Here is an 18,035-nt window from a genome sequence, read left to right on the forward strand (position 1 = left end):
TTGCAGTCCTACAAGTTACTCATACCAGCTGGGGAGGGTGGTGGACGTCCTCATTCAGGCAGGCACTCCTGCTGCTATAATATCCCACTGGAGAAAGATACACCTGCTCCAGTTAAGCCAATTAAAAAAGTATGTGAATCAGTGGGCCTGTGGTGGCGCACGCCTCACTCCCAGCACTTGGGAGGCAGAGGCAGGTGGTTTCCTGTGAGTTATGAGGCCAGCCTGGTCTACAAATCAAGTTTCAGGCAACTAAGGCTATACAGAGAGAAAGAAGCCTTGTCTCAAAAAACCAAACCAAACCAACCAAACAAACAAACAAAAATACAGGAGTCCTTTATTAGTGGATGACCAAGTTCTGGCTCATGCTTCAGAGTCTCTTGGTGTCAGGGGTACAGTGTTTTTAAAGGCAAACCTCACAAAGACAACTCACATCAAAGTCAGATGACAGAGTAACCTTGAAACATTCATTTCTGGCAGAACATAGTGACTTTTTTCAGACTTAATAAGAAAGTTACTTTTAACTTATGCCTTCTTCAGTTGTTTTAGTTTACATAAATTATTTTGGTTTATACATCTGGACGATGGTCAAGGCCACAGAAGGCTCAAATGTGTTGGAAGGGTAGATGCCACCGTTGTGGGGTTGGGGGTAGGCAGGGAGAGAACTGAGAAGTGCCTAAACAAATACAAAGGGAGTCAGGACAAGATGGCATTTCTGTGGTCACTTCACTTCCTCAGTGGAAGAGTCTCTATTCCTTTGTTGAGAACACTGAAGAGATGCTTGGTTTTGTTTTAGAGACTTTCCTTTAACACAAACATGTTCGAGCGCTTCAGGAAAGACCTCATTCCCATCACAAGTGAGTGTTTCCGCTGTTTATTTCTCTGATCCTCGTTCCTTCCTGACATTCATCTTTATGAAAACAATCTTTCCCGGTGCTGAAGAGGAAAAGCTCTCCAGGGCTTCTTAAATTCAGTCCTTGGGCGGCTTGTGAATTACACAGCCGAGGTTAGTAAGAGAAAAGGCAGGCTTTAATTTGTAGAAGTTAGAATTCACAGGAGAAAAGACAAAAGGCAGCCTGGGCTTGGAGTTTGTATACCAGGTGAATAAGGGAGAAGGGAGATTTAAGAAAAAGAAGCAGGGTGTGTTAGTTTCTATGATAAAGGCCAGGTTCCAAAGCAGCTTACAGAGAAAACTGTTCGGCTTATACATCTAGATCACAACCCCCTCACTGAGGGAAGCTGAGGCAGGAAAGAACTCAGGATGGTTCATTGGTGTTTTGCCTGCAGGTATGTCTGTGTGAGGGGATCAGAAACTCTGGCACTGGAGTTTCAGAGAGGTGTGAGCTGCCATGTGGGTGCTGGGCATTGAACCAGAGTCCTCTGGAAGAACAGCTAGTGCCCTTAACCTCAGCCACCTCTCCAGCCCTATCATTGAATTTTTTGAGGCTTGGCTCCCTACGACTCAGGCCTAGACTCTCTTCCCGATTCAGTTTGAGTCAGTTCTTTCACCATTGTGATGAACCGGCCTCCACCCAACTGTGTAGGAGGCCATGTACCCGCACCTTCACCTCTTTTCAAAGCTGCACATGATGGCCATGTTTGCTTGGAGGGCACCAGTCTTTTTCAGTATCCCACGGCGGCCCCAACTTGGCATTTGGAAGTGTCACTGCTTTTCTTGCAAAATTCGGCTTCCTTTCCCCAAGAGTTTCCCTTCGATGTCATCAGAACCCACATTCACCTTTGACTCTCCCCAGCGTCCACTCTATTCAGAGGTGATACTCTATTCATTCTTTCTTTGAAAGTTTCTAGCATCAACTGGACTTCCCACTCTATTCTCTGAGCCTCGTCTGCTCCCAGGGTTACAGTGTCCTGGCTTCCTGGCAGTCTCCCTTCCCACCACCCTGTCACAGCGTGATTAGCACTTACCACAGCCTGCTTCACAGTCTTCCCCTAGCTCTCCTCCCATCTGTTCAAGATGGCTTACCTTCACTGGAGCCCTGCCACTACAACCACCACCTACCTTCAACTGTCAACTGGCACTCTTGTTCAGGACCCTGTTCAGACTGTCCATCCTGACATACCACACCCTTTAAAGAGAAAGGTAATGAAGTCCCTTACAGCTGATTTCCCCCTGTTTGGGGGTAAGTTTTCACCATTGTGTCCTCAGTGACCAATCACTGCCAGGGCATGTGCACCTGCTGAGGAATCACAGCACTTTCTGTGTCCCTTCTTCTCGTTTCCCCCAGGTCACACAGCAGTCATCTCATTGCTACTAGCCCTTAGCAAGCTCGTCAGAATGAATGGAACAGTTAGAAGCTTTTTCCCTCCTAGCAACAGCTCATAAATGATTAAAAACTAATTAAAATGATAGGAGATATATAATGTAAAAAAGAAACGCAAGTGCTGAGAATAGACCCCAGAAGTTTCCGCATAATTATAATTAAATAATAATGAATAATTAATACATTAATTCAAAACTTTTAATGTGGCAGAACACATACAATTTACCACTAAGATGTAGTTCAGAGTTTACGTTAAGAGTGACAGTGGCTCACTAGGCAGCCAGTCTCCATAACACACTAATCTCAAAGAGCTAGTGCTTCTGTTGACTACCTGGCATGCTTCATTCTACTTTCTGTCACTGTGAGAACTCTAAGTAGCTCAAATAAATGGAATCATGCAGCATTTGTCTTTTGTGACTGGTTGGATTAAATTGACATAGTGTCTTCAACGGTTGTTCGTGCTGTATCACACATCAGCCTCTTAAAAGCCAAATAATAAACCATTTTAGGTTTATAGGACGTTTGGTTTACCACACAAGGCTCAGGGAACATCTTGGAGACAGTGTGGAAATGATATGAGACCTGGAGGATTGGGAGGGGTGCTGGGAAATGCTGACAACCAAACATGGCCTCTGTACTTGTGAATTCGTAACAGCAGAAGCTGTGTGCACAGTCTGCACACAATCAATCAGGTCAATAATTCCAGTGGGGATGGAGGGTGGGGTGGGGCCCAGGTGACTCTAGCTGAAGTCTAGACGGCTAGTCTGGACAGTATAAAGTCTGTTGAAGGAAGGGGAGAAAATTTGGCGGGGAGTATGACACTGATTGGATTCAGTGGGTGAAGAAGAAGAGGAGGAAGAGGAAGAAAAGAGGAGGAGGAGGTGGTGGAAGAGGAAAAGGAAGAGGATGGGAGGTGTATGTGCTGGGGTTAGCCAAGGGGAATTGGAGAGAGTATTGGAGTATATATGGCCAAGATATGTTATATATCTTGTTATATATGTTTAATATGAATTAAATTGGCAAAAAAAAAAAAAAACCAATTTAGCCAGGCAGTGGTGGCACACGCCTTTAATCCCAGCACTTGGGAGGCAGAGGCAGGCAGATCTCTGAGTTCCAGGCCAGCCTAGTCTACAGAGTGAGTTCCAGGACAGCCAGGGCTACTCAGAGAAACCCTGTCTTGAAAAACCAGAAAAAAAAATTTAAAAATTGAAATCCCACTCCCAAACCAAAAAGAACTTGGCTTATCCATTCAGCAGCCATCTGAACTGTAACACTGATCATCTATGTGACTTCATGAAGATGGTCTACCAACATTCCTTCGTGTCAGCTCTTAATTCTTTGGGTCCTATATCCAGATGTGAAGTTGCTGGGTCATATTTCCTTTATTTTTTTCTCTAGGGATTGGACTCAGGGCCTTGTTACACTCCAGGCAAGGATTCTACAGCCGAGCTTTAAGTCCAGCCTCTCTTCTTACTTTTTATTTTGAGACAGAATCTCACCAAGTAGCCCAGGTTGACCTTGAACTTGTGATCATCCTGCCTCAACCTCTTCAGTACATGTGCTGTAGAGTGAAAAATTATAAAGGCCATTTTATGAAATATGTGTAGATTTTTCGCCTTACAGAACACGGAACTGAAAATAAGATTTCAGGCCTTCACATTCCAGGTGAAGGACACTTGCTGGATTACATTCCTCAAGCCTCACCCAAGGCAGGAAGACACATTCCTGACCACAGATAAAAGATGCTGCTACCTAGGTGGGGCTATAGCCGGGAAAAAAACCAAAGATAGTTAATCTGAAATAGTTGGTAAATGGCAGGATAGGACACAATGGCATGGTAAAAACCACATTTTTGAGAAGAATGAGTGTGCAGAATGATTTCACATGACTCTAGATCATTTGGGCTAGATTCCTCTGAAATGTTCCACTGTTCTTGGTTACCCCTCCCTTGGTCTTCCCAGTGCTATGTTCAAAATTTGTAAAACAACCAATCATGTGTAAGCACGTGAAAATGCCTTCCTCCCCCCACCCCATGCTATAAAAGACCCTTTAACCCACCACTCAGGGCCAAAACCCTGCTCTTGGAGCTAAAGAGCTTGTCGTTTTGACCACCAGCTTACTTCCCTAATAAAGCCTCTGCTGATTGCATCCAGGTATGGTTTCTTGTGATCTTTGGGTGGTTGCGATTTCCGGAGGCTTGAGGAAGGGTCTCCCGGTTTGGGGGTCTTCATTTGGGAGCTCGTCCTGGATATGCGACCACCTTAATCCAAGAACCACGCTGGGAGGTGAAGGGACACCGCGGTTTTTCTGTCTGGTTGTTGTGTGACCTTTTGTCTAAATCGTCTGATTTCTCGTGTGCTAGGGTTGCCTAAATCGTGTGCTATTTTGTCTAGGTTTGTTTAAGTTGTTTGGTTTCTAAGTTGTTTGTGCCCGTCTGTCTGAATTATTTGGTTTCTGAAAAGTGCACTTCGGTTTGGACTGGCAGCTGTTTCTGTCTCATGAGGGGCAGTAAACCATTTTTGTCTCTAGAGGAGACAAAACGAGTGATTAGCAGACGTGCTGGAGAGTCACTAGCTGCTGCACCCCCAGAGACATTTGGGGGTTCATCTAGGTGCCAGAGAGGACGTGGAATCCCTCTAGGCTGGCACAGGTTTGCATCTAGGTGCCGGAGAGGACGTGGAATTCCTCTTGGCTGGCACTGGCGATTGAGACGGGTTTTTTTCTTAGTCTTTTTGTGTGTTAACAATGAAACTAGAGAGAAAAGGTCAGAAATGGCCACCGTGGTTGTTATGCTCTCATGGCAGTGTGTCTATTTTTGGATTGTTCATTGCTGGTGTGTTAGAAATCTGTTAGACTTGGTCCAGCATAGGCTGACCAAGTCGTCTGAATCTGTTAAATCTGAATCTGTGAAGACTGACCGAGTTGTCTGGTTATTGGAGTCTTACTTGGAAGGCGAGAGGCCTTCCAGAAGGTCAGGGGATCTGACCGTCAGGTTTCAAGAAGCTGAACGCTCCTATTTGGGGAGAAGACATGGAATCCTTCTCCATCTGGGGTCGTGACCAAATGTGGTTAAGTGTTATTTGTGCCACCCGTGGCAGGGGTGAGCTATCTGTGTTTTATGTACCACCCGTGAAAGAGGTGAGCTATTTGTGTTGTTTTTTTATATGTGTGTGTCTTCTCTTGGCAAATCATCTGTGTGTTAGCTGTTAATCTACTGTGTTAAACATCTTGAGTTAAAAATAGGTAACATGATTGCAGGCAGAGAGAGGAATGAAGCCGCCGGTACAAGAATACAACTGCAGAAAGGCGGGCAGGTCCTTTAATAAGGGGCAGCTACCTTGGTTCGTGCTCTCGGTTCGTGTTCCTACAACCCACCTACCGCATGTAGGGTATGCTCCAGGTAACAGCACATGGAGGGTGCCCTCACCCAGCCCGCACTTGGCGGGCGACAACTCGTGGTTCCCCAGCACAACAACAGCATGCGACAGCCACCTAATTTGCTGTGCGGCTGTACTGGGTACCTTGAGGTCACTGCTGTAACAAATCGGCGGTATTCCACCTGCTGCCTATGAAGATAGATGAGAACCCAGGTGATAAAAAAAAAAAAAAACAAACCTGGCAGTGGAGCCAGGACAGCTAGACAGCCGCAGCAAGATTGTTCACCTGAGAGTTAATTATTTTTTAAAAAAGAGAAAAGAACTGGTTAAAACTGCTTACTTAATTTAGTTTAAAACTTACTTGTGAGGCAGTCTTAATTTACACAAGAAAAACTGATAATTCACCCTGCTCTGTGGCCAGAAGAAGGGCACCAGCAGAAATAACCTTAAAAAGAATTTACTGTTTTCATAAGCAGCCCTTGGAAGGGGGCCAGCAGGTTTTTAGCTTCTGTAATAAGAAAGTTGATAATGATTTTTCCTAGTTTAATAAGTAAAGGAGTGCCTTTTTTTCTAAAATTATGAGATTTTCATTAAGATTTGGTTCAAAGATGAGAGTTTTGACAAGATAAAATTGAAGAAGTGGTGAAGACTTGTGCTCTTATGTTAGACATAAAAATGTTTACTTTGTTCTTGTTGTATATCACTTCTACCAAAGTTTCTATTTTGTCAAAAGTTAAATTCAAATAAGTGTCATCTTAATAGTCCTTGCTGTGAAATACTGTGGGTAAGGCTATTCATTCTGATTTGGTTTCCTTCTTGGAGCTTCAGAGGTGAGCTGCTCACACTACAGCTGTGGACAAGGTAGTTGTAGTCTCCAGTGTGATGTAAACAACAGTCATGCAGCCTCACAGATACATTAGTCTGTACAGAGTTCTAAGAGACTATTTACTGCTTTTACAGGTGATCAAAAGCAATAAATAAGATAAGAGCCTTTCTTTCACAAGACCCTTGCAGGTTCTGGTCTTCAGAAGTGAAGAACAAGAGGGGACACTGGAAAAAGAATGTTCCCTCAGACATGGAGACATTGGGGACCCCATCAATTGATCAGGCCATGGTCAGCAGCGGGTTAATTTGGACCAGATGTGACTGAGACCTTCATGTGACAGAAGGTAAGGGACACCCAAAGGCCCACGCCAGATCCCGCTGATAGATCTTGAGAGAGAGAGAGTTACATGAGACCTCATTATTTTCATCAAGGTTTAGTAAGTCTGGAGAAGAAGGAACAGACAAGATAAAAGATTTAGGAAGTATACTATATCAGGGAGAAAAGAAAAGAAAAATAAGATAGATGGGATCATAGACAGGACCAAAATTATTGATGGTAATAGCAAGTGAGAGAAGGTTTAGCCTAAAAGAAAGGAATAGAGAAGAGGAGTAGAGAAGGTTTATTATTATAAGTCTAGAAAGGAGTAGAGAAGATAAAGGTTTAGTGTAAGATAAAAGGTTTACTGTAAGTTGCTGTGAAAATCTGGAGGAAAAGAGTGGAGAAGATAGAAAGTCTAGAGAGAGGTGAAGAAAAAAAGGTGACAGGAAAAGAATTTACAGAAAGCAGAAAAGAGGGACTTCAATCAAAGAAAAATAAGAAACTCCTTGAAAAAGACCAGTGTACACATTACAAGTAAAGGAGCCAACTTCAGGGTCCAAGAGGGCCCTAACAAATAGAAGCCAGGGCCAAAAAATCCCAGGTCTTGAAAAACACCCCAAGTGGCGAAGATAATAGCTCTGTGTGAAGACGGAGACAGGGCGGCTTGGAGCCACCCAATTGTTGATAGACATGGGGGCTTCCTCCAGGCCAATGGATCAACGTATTCATGGACTACCCGAAAATGGTGGACTAAGAGATGGGCTGGGTATCCCATTCATTTATGGTCATCCTAGACTGCTCCTATCCCCTGTCGGTTGAGACTTACTCCCTAAGATGGACATCTAGATACAATACGTCCTACCCGGGCTGCAACTAGCTGACTAGAATTCAACGGGTAGAAGACTGACTCCAGACGGGAGCTGAGGTAACCTGCTTTACAGACGGGAGCAGTTTTTTCCATGCTGGTCAGAGACAAGCCAGCACTACTGTGGTGGACACATGTCATTTGGACTGACTCCCCACTCCTGAGGTCATCGGTGCAGAGAACAACCTTGGAGCCAGGGGCTGACAAGCAGGTATGCTTTTGCCACAGTCCGCAAGGCTATATGCCAAGAGAGGAAACCCTGATGAAACCAGAAGCTTTAAATATTTGTTGCCCAGGATACCAAGAAGGGAGGGAACTCCAGCCTGAGGCAATAACCGGACAGATCAAGTGGCTTGATACAGGAGCCCTTCCCAGTTTGGGGGCCTAAAAGAGACAATGGCACACACAAGAAGGGAGAACTATACTCCCCAGAAAGCAAAAGACTTACCAAGCTAAATGTACAGATGGACTCTTAAGGTATGAGTGCAACCAAGCAGCCAAGAGATTTAAAGCATATAAAGGACCTTAGGTTTTGAGCCAGAGAAATAATAAGACTTAGAGTAAATAAGAAATACCTAGGAGAAAACAGCCTAGAATAGGGACCTTCCCGAGGTTTCAAGTGTCCTAGGTAATTAGATCAGATAGCAGTTTTAAGGTAAGTCAGGAATTGTTAGAGATATTAGAAGATCCACTGTTTATACTGTCTCCAAAGCTCAGGACAGGTAGAGAGAATATACAGAACCCTAAAACTAAACTACCCTCGGGAGCTGGCGCTGGCTAGAGTGTCCCTTGTCCTTGTTCCACACCCAGAATGTCCCTTTTGTGTGAGAAATGATTTTTCAGGCTACTAAGAGACTTCCTGGTGCTGCTGACCATCCAACCTCCTTGAAATCCACCAACACGTGTGCCTGAACATCCAGACACCAGAGCAACCTCCTGCTGTTTAGCTCAAAGCCTTGTGCTATTCTACAAGGCTAAAGAACTGCAGGCCTTGACTCCTGAGACATCCCACCCTAGAGGCACGGGGGTAATGCTGCCTTAGAGGGTAGGGCTTAGGGTGTATACACCCAAGGTTAAATGACAGCTTGTGATTACAAGATTGAAGTTGAAATGTGAATCTAGAGTTATATAGATTTGTTCCTTTTGCAATTTCTCTTTATTATATATGTGATTTTATGTGTATGTAGACAGCTATGTGCCACAAAATGTGTAAAAGTCAGAGGACAACTTTGAAAGTGTGTTAAAAAAAAAAAAAAAAAGAAACTGTTTCGAGACACCTAGCAAATAAAATAGAGCCGGAGAAGCCCTGCTAACAGATACTTAGTTCCTAAGATTGATAAATGATGAGCTTGCAGTCAAAGATTATTGTGTACTTGTCCAGCTAGATCCCTCAGGTACTCTTGAACTGAGTTTGAGATACACCCTAGACGATTCTGCAAGAGCCTATTTTCCTTGACTCTAGCTGTTACATTGTGACTAGGAGTGGCCATAGGTATAGAGACAGGTGTGGCTACATTAATACAGACACCTCATTATTTCATCAGCTGAGAGCTGCCACTGATGTAGATTTGAGAGCCCTAGAACAGTCAGTAACAAAGTTAAGTTGTTACTAGACTTGCTGTTTCTTAAAGGAGAAAGTCTGTGTGCTGCTCTAAGAAAAAATGTTACTATTATGTAGACCATTCAAGAGTGACTAGAGAGTAAATTCAGAGAAAGGTTAGGCCAGAGACAAGATAGAGAGGCACAGCAACGTTGATTCGAGAGTTGGTTCAATCCTCCCTTGCTGGACCCCTTGTGATTTTACTTTTGCTTTTAACCATAGGCCCCTACATTTTAAATAGATTAATAACTTTTGTTAGAGAAAGGATAAATGCTGTTCAGCTTTTCGTGTTGCACCACCAATATAGAGCTTTAGGTTAAGAAAATGATAGTTATGATGACACTGGGGTTTAAACTTTTCTAAAGAACCAAATCGGAAAAAGTGGGGTGAGAATAGACTTATTAATAATTGAGTTTTTATGATTAAAAACAACCAAATTGGAAGAAGTGGGGATGTAGAGTGAAAAATTATAAAGGCCATTTTATGAAATATGTGTAGATTTTTCGCCTTACAGAACATGGAACTGTGTAGGGAGCTGTGGTGAGCGGTGACAACATTCTCCATTACAAGATTGTGCTGGCATTTACTTCCCTAATAAAGCCTCTGCTGATTGCATCCAGGTATGGTTTCTTGTGATCTTTGGGTGGTCTCAATTTCCGGAGGAAGGGTCTCCCGGTTTGGGGGTCTTCAGTGCCACTGACAGAGTGGCTAGGTTGTAAAGACAGGACTCCTGTGAGATTATGGGTGGTCTTGCTCAGCCATTATCAGTCAGCCCAGAAAGCAATGTTTGCAGAGACAGCTTGTTTCCCAAGATAATTTGTCTTGCTTGAAGCAGACAATTTTAAAATTGTCCTGGATGGACCCCCATTTGACTGCAACAATCTTAAGCCCCACACCCTGTCCTTATACAGGGTCACAGCCTCGGTTTTTCCCCTGGCAGACCCCTCACTTTCCCTGGGAGAGAGGCTGCCCCTCATTGTGTTTGCTAATAAACAAGACTGTGTTTGTTGAAGGTCAGACTCTGGTCTCTTTCTGCCTTCTGTCTCTTTCTGCTGTCTCAGAAACCTAACAGACATCAGGTCCAGTTGTTTTTTATTTGTGTTTTTCAGAAGGGGTTATTGAGATACAATAAGCTTAATTAAATGACACACAGCTGAAAATCAGCGGGTTTTTCATAGAAAATTCTGGTTGCTCTAATGGCTGAGTGCTTAATCTTATCAGCTGTAGCATATTGTGAAGACATAGAAAACTCATTTAGCCGGGTGGTGGTGGCTAACGCCTTTAATCCCAGCACTTGGGAGGCAGAGGCAGGCAGATTTCTGAGTTCGAGGCCAGCCTGGTCTACAGAGTGAGTTCCAGGACAGCCAGGACTACAAAGAGAAACCCTGTCTCAAAAAAACAAAACAACAAAAACAAAACAAAAAAAACCCCACAAAAAACAAACAAACAAAAAAACCTCAATTTAATCCTTGTCATTCATAAACCTTCAGTCATATCTCTCCCATTTCTATCTGGCATTTGGGGGGATAGTACAGTGATTCTGTAAGACACCACACACTCCCACCCCCGCACAAAGAGAGGACCTCCTTCAAGCCTCAGGAATTTGTGGAATTTGAGGCCACCCATAACTCACAAGACACCATTCTTGATGCAACAAGAAGTATATTTCAGGATCAGTCCGACTGAGGCCGAGACTCGTAACCCACACAGGGGTAGAGGAGTGTCAACCCATGGGGGGGTGGAGGGGGTAACCAACATAAAAACATAACATAAAAACAGTAGAAAGTCTCAAGAAGTCCCAACCCCTAATCTAGTCAGGGTCATGTGGAAAACATCTTATACACTTATCTTTTGTAAAAATGTAACCTTGTCTAACTACTTATCTTGCGGTCAGCCAGCTCCTGGGACCACCCAGATGACTTGCATCTTTCTTTATGGTCAAGAATGTGTCTTCCTGTTTTGGGTCTTCCCCACCCTCAGATGGGTTCTCTTCCCTGAGGTCTGAGGAATGTTAATTAGCCCCTCCCTTCCTCTGTTGAATGTTAATCCAGCAAGTGTCCTCTGACTCAGGGATAATGTACCCCTCCCAGAATATAGAATGTATCTGGGGCAGTGAAGGCCTAAAATCTTATTTTCAGTTCCACTTTCTTGGAACTAGTGAACCTGAATTCTTTTGCTCAGGTCTAAGGGTCATAAAAACTTTCTATATTTTTCATAAGTTTTCTATATCTTTCAATACAAGTGGCGTCTTTCTGGCTGTGTCTGTCTCACCATGAAAATAGGTGTCATCCATTTGGCAAAAGGACATCTGTATTCAGTTTTTTACCTGTGAAATAACAAACAGGAAGTCATGAATTAAGAAAGTAATAAAGGCTGGGCATGGTGGATCCCACCTTTAATTGGAGAACTTAGGAGGCAGAGGCAAGCAATTTCTATGAGTTTGAGGTCAGCCTATTCTGCACAGTTAGTTCTAATCCAGTCAGTGCTATATAGTGAGACCCTGTCTATAAGACAAACAAACAAATAGATCAATTTACAAAGCAAACAAAACTGAAGATACACTTTCTTCTATCTTGACATGGTCGAATGTAGTCAGGGTAGCTTCAAACTTGCTGTGTTAGCTGAGGCTGGCTTTGAACTTCTGATTCTTCTGCCTCTGTATCCCAAAGGCTTCAATTACAGGTGTGCACCAACACACCCGATAAAACAGCTGTTTCTGTATTTTTTTTCTTTCTGTGGAGAGTCTTATGGGTAACTTGCTAAACTTTCATGGCTAAAAGTAACAGTCTACTGGACAGTGGCAATAATATAAAAAAAATGTCTTGGATTATTACTTTTAGGGGTTGTATCTTAGACTTTAGTAGTAGCCATCAACATTCTTCTTCCCACTGAAAACACTGTACCATAAAAAGGACAAAGACCTTTGGGAGATGATCAAGGTAGAACTTCTGAATATGTCTGGTTTTATTTATTCATTTATTTATCTCTGTGTGTATATTCAAGTGGGTCTGGATGTCCACATGTGTCCACATGTGTGCATATATGTGTAGGTCAGAGGTCAACTCAGTTATAATTCCCCAGGATCTATCTACCTTGATGAGCTTTTTAAGTTGAGATTTTATTCAATACATCTTGATCATATCTATTCCTTCCCCTGACTCCTTTCAGACCTATTCTCCCTCCCTACCCACTTATGGAATCCTATTTCTGCTGCCTACATACTCTTGGGTGTGAGGCCATCCACTGGAACACGGTCCACTTACTTTAAAGAAACATGGCCACACCCTCAAAGAAAATTGGCTTTCCCTCTCCCAGTGGCTGTCATTAGTCAATAGCTCTTCAGCTGGAATTTCCTGTCCACCTCCTCTCTTTAAGCTAGGATTTTTGTCTGGCTTGAGCTTGCATAGTCTTGGGCAGGCTGCCACAGCTATTGTAAGTTAATATGTGTAGCTTCACTTCTGTGCCTAGAAGACAGTTTCCTTGTAGTCCCCCCCCACCCCACCCCCCCGCAATCTTTCTTCCCCGCTTCCTACAATAACCCCTGAGCCTTTAGAAGAGATGGTGTGATACAGAGGTCCCAGTTAGAGCAGAGCATCCTAGATCTCTCTTTCTCTGGACTTTGGACCTTGGCCAGTGGTGTTGTCTCTGTGTTAATCCCCGTCTACTGCATTAAGATGCTTTTCAGCATTCTAAAGCCAGGTTCAGAACTAAATGTTTCAGTCAGGATAGATGACAGAGGAGCTGGTTAGTCAACAAAAGGATGGACTGGGTATTAGGACTATCTTGTACCTGACTGGTACAAATTGGCATAATTATGCTCTAATTGTATTTTGAGAGAAAAGTTTCATTTTAACAGGAAGGGTGATATGTAGGAGGAGCTAAGGTGGGAGGAGTACTGAGAGGAAGAGATGGAGTAAGAAGAGGAGGAGAAGAAGGAGAGGAGAAGCTAGGTGATGAAAGAGAAAGAGGGGGGAGACAGGGAGGCAGATGTTCATGTATCTCCACCAGTCAAAGATAGTTTATATCTAGGTTGGGTAGTGGGTTACACCTCTGATTGAACAATACCAAACTTATAAAGCCTATGATTAACATTTTTTAAAAAGTGTATAAATGCAAAAAGGAAAAGGGGGCATGGGATAGGGGTTTTCTAAGGGGGGGGGGAATGGGGAAAGGGGGTGGCATCTGAAGTGTAAATAAAATATCTAATAAAAGAAAATTTAAAAAAGATGCTTTTCAGATGAGGGTTGAGGGATAACTAATTGTTATTGGAAGTTATCTTAGTATTATACTCATTTAGCATAATACAGTAGTAGGTCCCACCCTAGGGCTTATGACCCAGCTATTCACAGGTTCTTGGCCCCAGTAACAGTGTCAGGTATGGGTTTCATCTTGTTGGGTGGGCTCTAAATCCAACCAGAATGTCATGGGTCAGTCACTCCTATGATACTGGTGTCACAATTGCACACAAGTGCAATGTCTTGCACACAACTGGTTTGTCTTGCCATTATTGTAGCCGGGAAGGTTCACAGCTGAGTGAGAGTAATGACTGCTTTGTTATCCAGTAGGGATGATGCCTCCAGGCCAGTACCAGCTTGGTTTCTCCAAGTTCTAATGATTCAAATATGTGATATCGTCAGCAATAGGGTCTTATGATCAAGCTCTGGAGGACAACCAAGAGCACTGTCAATACTCTGTAACTCTGAGGGACTACGGGAGTTCCCTGGCCAACAACTCCAAAAGAAGTAACCCCTTTGGGCACCGGACTTTTTAGCTGTTGCCTGTGGAGTCTAGTAGGGGCATTTGTTGTTGACCCATTATTAGAGTTAGTGTATTTAAACTATTTATATATGTGTATGAATGTATTTTAGGAAACTTCTAGTAGGTTTTTGTCATTGTTGTTTTGTTTTTGGTTTTTCGAGACAGGGTTTCTCTGTGTAGCCCTGGCTGTCCCAGAACTCACTCCATAGACCAGGCTGGCCTCGAACTCAGAAATCCATTTGCCTCTGCCTCCCAAGTGCTGGGATTAAAGGCATGCGCCACCACTGCCTGGCTTTTTTTTTTTTTTTTTTTTTTTTTCTAGTAGGTTTTTTAATATGACTTTTTCAAAAGGCCTATGGTGTTAGTTATCCCTCCTCATATTTTCTCTTCTACCCTGTCCGCACATCCCCAAGCCCTCCCCCCTTTTGAGATGGAGTACCTCACTGGGATCAGGCCAGGCTCATGGCCAGGGAACCCCAGGACGCTGCTGTCTTTACCTCCCCAGCTCTGGGATGATAACTGACACCACTTTCTCTATGTAGTCTTGGCTGTCCTAGACCTTGCTCTGGAGACCAGGCTGGCCTCAAATTCACAGAGATCCTTCTGCCTGTCTCCCAAGTGCTAGGACTAAAGGTATACTTGTCACCCCCACCCCGCTCTGATTTTAAACCAATGACCCTTTTTCATCTTGGTTATTTGGTCTTTTGAGGCTCAATCTGGGGCTTTGAGAGTGGATGAGGCTTATGTAGTTTTGTTACTTGAAGAAAGTGCCCCTAGCACTTAACACTGTGGGAGGAAGATCAGAATTGAGACAATTGAGTGTCCTGGTGATATAGGGAAATATTCTGTTCTATGGTAATTCAGAAAAAAGCAATTAAGAAAGAATGAGAGAGGTCAGAGTGAAACACACAGCTGTAATCCCAGCACAAGTGGGGCAGGGGCAGGTGGATTTCTGTGAGCTGGGGGAACAAAAGAAAGAAAAGAAGAGAGGGAGGCAGCAGGGCAATGATACTCATTTTAATGTGTTTAATTGGTGTTTTTTATTTTAATTATGTTTAATTAGTGCTTTTTTAAAAATTGGGGGTGCTTCTATTACTGCAGAGGACTCAGAAGCCTCTCATCAATTGTGCACCTGTCGTGAGACATTATGCAGCATACAGTGTCCTAAGTTTCTTTATGAGGAATAATGACCTTTTCTAGATCATCGGGGCTGTGAAACAAAATGCATATGTAGTGTCTCTTTAAAATGACCAGAGGTCGGAAAACACATAGCCATAAGTTGTAAGAGCAAATGATTTCCAGCTAGCACAAAATAGAAATACTTTACTGCAATTCAAAAACCAAAGTTGTGAGCAACACTTTCCTATTGTGACAGCTAATGTTGGTTTAGGCCCAATAAATGTGAGGACGTCAAATGTAGACCAGCAGCTGCATCTGTGACATTCTTCCCATCGCAGCTTGACCACTGACCCCTGCCAGCACACCCTGCTTTTGGGTTTCCGACCTAACTGCTGGTGCCAGGAAGGCTTATTGGATTTTCACTCTTGGCAGTTAGTATCTCTCTAACTCCTTGCCCTCTTTCTCTCTTTACAGCTGTGGACTATTTTTGTTTTAGTTTCTGAGACAGTCTCATATTGTATACCAGATTGGCCTGAACAGATAGCCCAGGCTGGTCTTGAACTTGTGACTATTTATTCTCTTGCCTCAGCTTCTCAAGTGTTATTAGGATGACAGTATGAGCCACCATGTTCTGGGTCAGAAATAGTTGTATTTAAAAAAAAATACATAAAGAAGAAAACAAAACAAGAACAACAATATCAACAACAACAAAAGGCATAGTAACTCGTGCATGTAATCTCAGCACTCAGGAGACAGAAGGATCACCAGAAGTTCAAGCCAGTTTGCCAGTCTGATATACAAAGACCCAGCCTCACAAATAAACAAACAAACAAACAAACAAATAAATAAATAGGTAACACACACATACAAACCCATAGAGGGGAGAACATTTACTCACTGCGTGGTAGCAACAGTGGAGATATTTTGGTGTGCAGCAGTCTAGGTTTTAAATGCATGTGTACACTTCTTAACTTATGTATCAAAAGTTGTCCCCTACCTATTATTTATAACCAGCTCGCTTCGTGACTGTGCCATTAAATATTTGCCCCATTAAAAAAGAAAGTTTAGCTTTACGCAGTGGAGAATAAGCATATGTATCCTCATCTCCCAAGAGGCAGCACAGGCACCTAAGAGCAGAGCAGAGGTTCCTGGTAGACCCACAGCAGGCCTGCAGGAACAAGGAAGAGGACTTAAAGCCAGAGGCAGTTTTCACTAATCTGTTGTTCTCTTACTGCTTGCCTCTTTTTTGTTGTTGTTGTTTCTCCAAAATTTTATTTTAATTTAAATTACAGGGCCTGCCAGATATTCTGATAAGAAATTCACTTTTCCTCAGGAGAAAGGAAACACTTCCATGTCATTTACAATTGTATACATCTCCCACTTTTTTTTTTAAGGGTTAAAAAAAATCACATTAAGTAAGTGCCTTAAGTAAAATTAGCCTTTTATAACACCAAAGAAACCACACCCAGGATAATCTTCTGGTAATCGGAACCTAGTAAATGATAACACGTTAAATGCAACTTTCCAGTCTTGAATGTTTTCACATTGTTCTGTTTAAAAACAATCCAGGAAGCCTTCTCGGCCTTCAGCTTCCAATGCGTTAGTAATACAGTTCTTTTGACACACTGCACCCCATCTTCCACAGGGAGACTCTAGCACTAATTTGTGTTTGCCCAAGTGGAAGCTGTTTTGTCGGTTCAAGTTCTAAGCTTGGCAAGGAGACAGTCTTCCACTTGGTGTAATGGCCGCTCTCTCACCAAATCCTGACTCACAGCGCAGGGTGGCAAGGACTGGGTCACTTAGCTCGGCTGAGTCTGCCTCCTACCCAATTACTGCTTGCCACTTGATATAGCCTTTGTCCATTTAACTATGGCATGGAGAAGGTGGCCTAGACCCTAAATTCTGGGGTTGAAGGCGCCATCAATTTCCACCGAGGGCCACGCTTCATCTCGCGCCCCCTGCTGGCTGCTACTTAACTGTGCAGACATTGACGAATTTACCTTTTTCTTCTTTTTACGCGTCCTATTAGATTCCTTGCTAAGTTTCCAAATAGACCTGAAGGTGTCTGAAGAGATCCGAGGAGTGACTGTAACTTTTAGGGGTGGTAGTTTACCTGAGCAGAGAAAACAAGCAGGAATGAGGAGAATGGCTAACACTGTGTAGGGGTCCTCTCAGGTTTAGGAGCTCAGATGGCCTGAATTTTATCATTAGTGTCAGCTCATGAGGCGCTCCCTGCTAAAGCCAGGCATGGTAGTACCCATCTGCAATTCTTGGACTGAGGCTGAGGCAGGAGGACCAGCCTTGGTTACATACAAATATATACAGCCAGCTCAAGGTCACCCTCGGCTACAGAGATCCTGTCTCAAAAAAAAAAAAAAAAAAACTCAAACCCTCAACCAGAGGAAGAGGAGAAAGAAGATGAGGGAGAGAGAAAGGCATAAGGGAACCAAACTTGCTCGTTACCATGTAAGCAAGATAGTGTGTCTGATTTCGGGAAAGGAGAAATAGAAATTGTTTGGCTTGCAAATAAATGGTATAAACAGAGAAAACCCTGGAAGAACATTATTTTTTTTTTTTTATAACCGGGGATATTTCCATTGTCTTTTAAGGTTTAAAATGATGCCTTCAGGGCTAAGGGCCAAGTGAGTCACCCTGTGAAATCTAAGCAGCTAACCCTTTTTTGAAGACTCTTCACTGTGTTCAAACTAACAACCTAATTAAAGCACTCCCATCAGAAACAGCCCATCATGATCCCAGCTCATGACATAAATGCATTAAGGCTACTCACGGATGCACACTTAGACTGAATTTCAAAAAAACCGCTGATTTCCTGAGCCGTAGGTTGCTTTTTAATGCTGTTTAAATGAGTGCTTGCATTTTCAGGTGGGCACGC

General features: G+C 43.2%; 1 protein-coding gene across 2 annotated transcripts in view; it reads right to left on the minus strand.

Moving 5' to 3' along the window:
• Positions 1–2,459: 2,459 nt before the first annotated feature.
• The window catches only part of LOC117693649 (uncharacterized), a 54,969-nt gene continuing 39,393 nt past the window's right edge, over positions 2,460–18,035 (minus strand). Inside the window, exons 10-11 of one of the 2 annotated variants that reach the window (XM_076918110.1) lie at positions 17,143–17,255; positions 2,460–11,591 (exon numbers count right to left, since the gene is read on the minus strand). In XM_076918110.1, coding sequence (XP_076774225.1) covers positions 11,580–11,591; positions 17,143–17,255 — 125 coding nt within the window. In that variant the 3' untranslated portion in view covers positions 2,460–11,579. Of the gene's footprint in view, positions 11,592–15,298; positions 17,256–18,035 lie in introns of those variants that run through there. The other variant, XM_034484369.2, reaches the window with a different exon arrangement.

Source organism: Arvicanthis niloticus, chromosome 21 (genome assembly GCF_011762505.2).
Source record: "Arvicanthis niloticus isolate mArvNil1 chromosome 21, mArvNil1.pat.X, whole genome shotgun sequence".
Classification (NCBI taxonomy): Eukaryota; Metazoa; Chordata; class Mammalia; order Rodentia; family Muridae; genus Arvicanthis; species Arvicanthis niloticus.